We start from the raw sequence: 1,669 nt of genomic DNA, 5'->3' as shown, positions 1-1,669 counted from the left end.
AGAAGTCTGTGATACAATATCGCCCTCACGTGGTGGATAACGGGAACTGTATACTGTATGTACAACGCATACACCTCCATAGAATCACTTTTTAAAACAGTCCCCTTTTTTTGCTAGGGTTATTATTTTTTATACAACATTTGTCACGGCGTTGAGGTCATCCTCAGTTGTAGGCTTATGAGAATATAAGAATACAGCCAGATTGAACATAACATTTAAAAATGTTAAACTTTCTGAAACATTGTGGGAACGAGCATCTGGTCCTAAAATTTAAAGAAAATGTATAAAGCATGTTGATTTGAATAAAAAACCTAAATCTATTTCAAACATTTTAACAAGCACTTTTAAAAACAAATAAAGTATGTGCTGCTTTGCTCTTGTCCCAACGCTCAAAGGGCGTCACACACTATTTAGCACGTGATTTAAAATAAATATTGGCGCCTTCAATGAAGCGGCAAGTGCACTTTGAACAAGTGAAACTCTTTGTCTCTTGCATGCAAATCCGTATCACTTTTGTAGACTCTATATCTTGGAACTTGCTATCTGAAATAAAACGTTCAACGTTTTTTTTTTTTAAATACATTTCATATTTTAAATAATCGATATAGGCTAAACTTATTATTGCGTCTGGGATGTCTGACTGCGATATTTCTAGCAGCTTTTTGCAAATCAATGATCAAAGCAGTTTTATGCTTCAAAGGTGCGAGGTAAGTGTCAAATACACAAAAATAGTAGGCTTAAGTTGAATGGTTTATACAATTATTCCTTTGTTGATTTTTTTGTCACTCTATCACTGTTGACAAATGGAATAGTAATCCGCGTCATTGTGTTGGATGACCACACAAAGATTAATCAGGGAGGGAGTAGCAGCGTTGTGTGATATTCTGACTGACATGCAATGTGGCATTCTGTACCTCTGCTGCAGAGCTCTGGTGATGAAGATGATGACTGGAGACATAAAAGAAGGGAAAATAACAGGATGGCAGCACAGAAGAGCCGAAACAGACAGACACAGAGAGCAGATGAGTTGCATAAGGTGGGTCTGTACGTGCTTAACAGACTCCTTATCGTCACACAACTATCTTGGCATAGTCTAACCTTTTCTCTTATATGACAGGAATAACACAGCTATCAATGTCACACGTATTCTCTGAATCAAGTGGATTCAACTTGTATTCTACTCTACTAGTAAGATTATAAAGTAACTGAGCCCAGTTGTCCCGTACAGGCATATGAGTGTCTGGATCAGAAGAACAGGCTGCTGAAGAAGGAGGTACAGTTTCTGTCTGAGGAGCAAATGCGTCTGACTGAGGCTCTCAAGGCCCATGAGCCTCTCTGTCTAATCAGGCACTGTGTTCCCACCCTGGGGTCAGGGCCCAGGGATGTAGGGGTCCTCTCCAGTCTGCCCAGATAGCCACCATACCATGCAAAGGTCACAGAGACAAACCAACATGGGAGACTTGTAAACAGAGTTAACAGGTCAGATCACGCATGTCCTCCTCTGTCCTTTGTACTCTCTGTGTCAATTAGATTTGTATAGCTTGAATCAAGTTGTAATCAAATAATTATAGGTTGAAGTAACGAGCTTTGTTTCAGATGTTCAAATTGCTTGTCCTGTTTAAAATGTGTTGTATAATAAATTGCAAATACATTGCATATCCCTCTCCCA

At 39.1% G+C, this 1,669-nt stretch overlaps 1 protein-coding gene across 1 annotated transcript; it reads left to right on the top strand.

The window, feature by feature from the left end:
• Positions 1-433: 433 nt before the first annotated feature.
• Positions 434-1,669, top strand: LOC110520978 (basic leucine zipper transcriptional factor ATF-like 3). The gene is made up of 3 exons (XM_021598424.2): positions 434-707; positions 926-1,036; positions 1,229-1,669. Exons 1-3 carry the CDS (start codon positions 633-635, stop codon positions 1,412-1,414), a joined length of 372 nt encoding a protein of 123 aa, XP_021454099.2. The 5' UTR covers positions 434-632; the 3' UTR covers positions 1,415-1,669.

The sequence above is a fragment of the Oncorhynchus mykiss genome, chromosome 4 (genome assembly GCF_013265735.2).
Source record: "Oncorhynchus mykiss isolate Arlee chromosome 4, USDA_OmykA_1.1, whole genome shotgun sequence".
Taxonomy (NCBI): Eukaryota; Metazoa; Chordata; class Actinopteri; order Salmoniformes; family Salmonidae; genus Oncorhynchus; species Oncorhynchus mykiss.
Note: the sequence above shows the minus strand (reverse complement) of the source record. Positions and strands in the feature narration are given on the sequence as shown.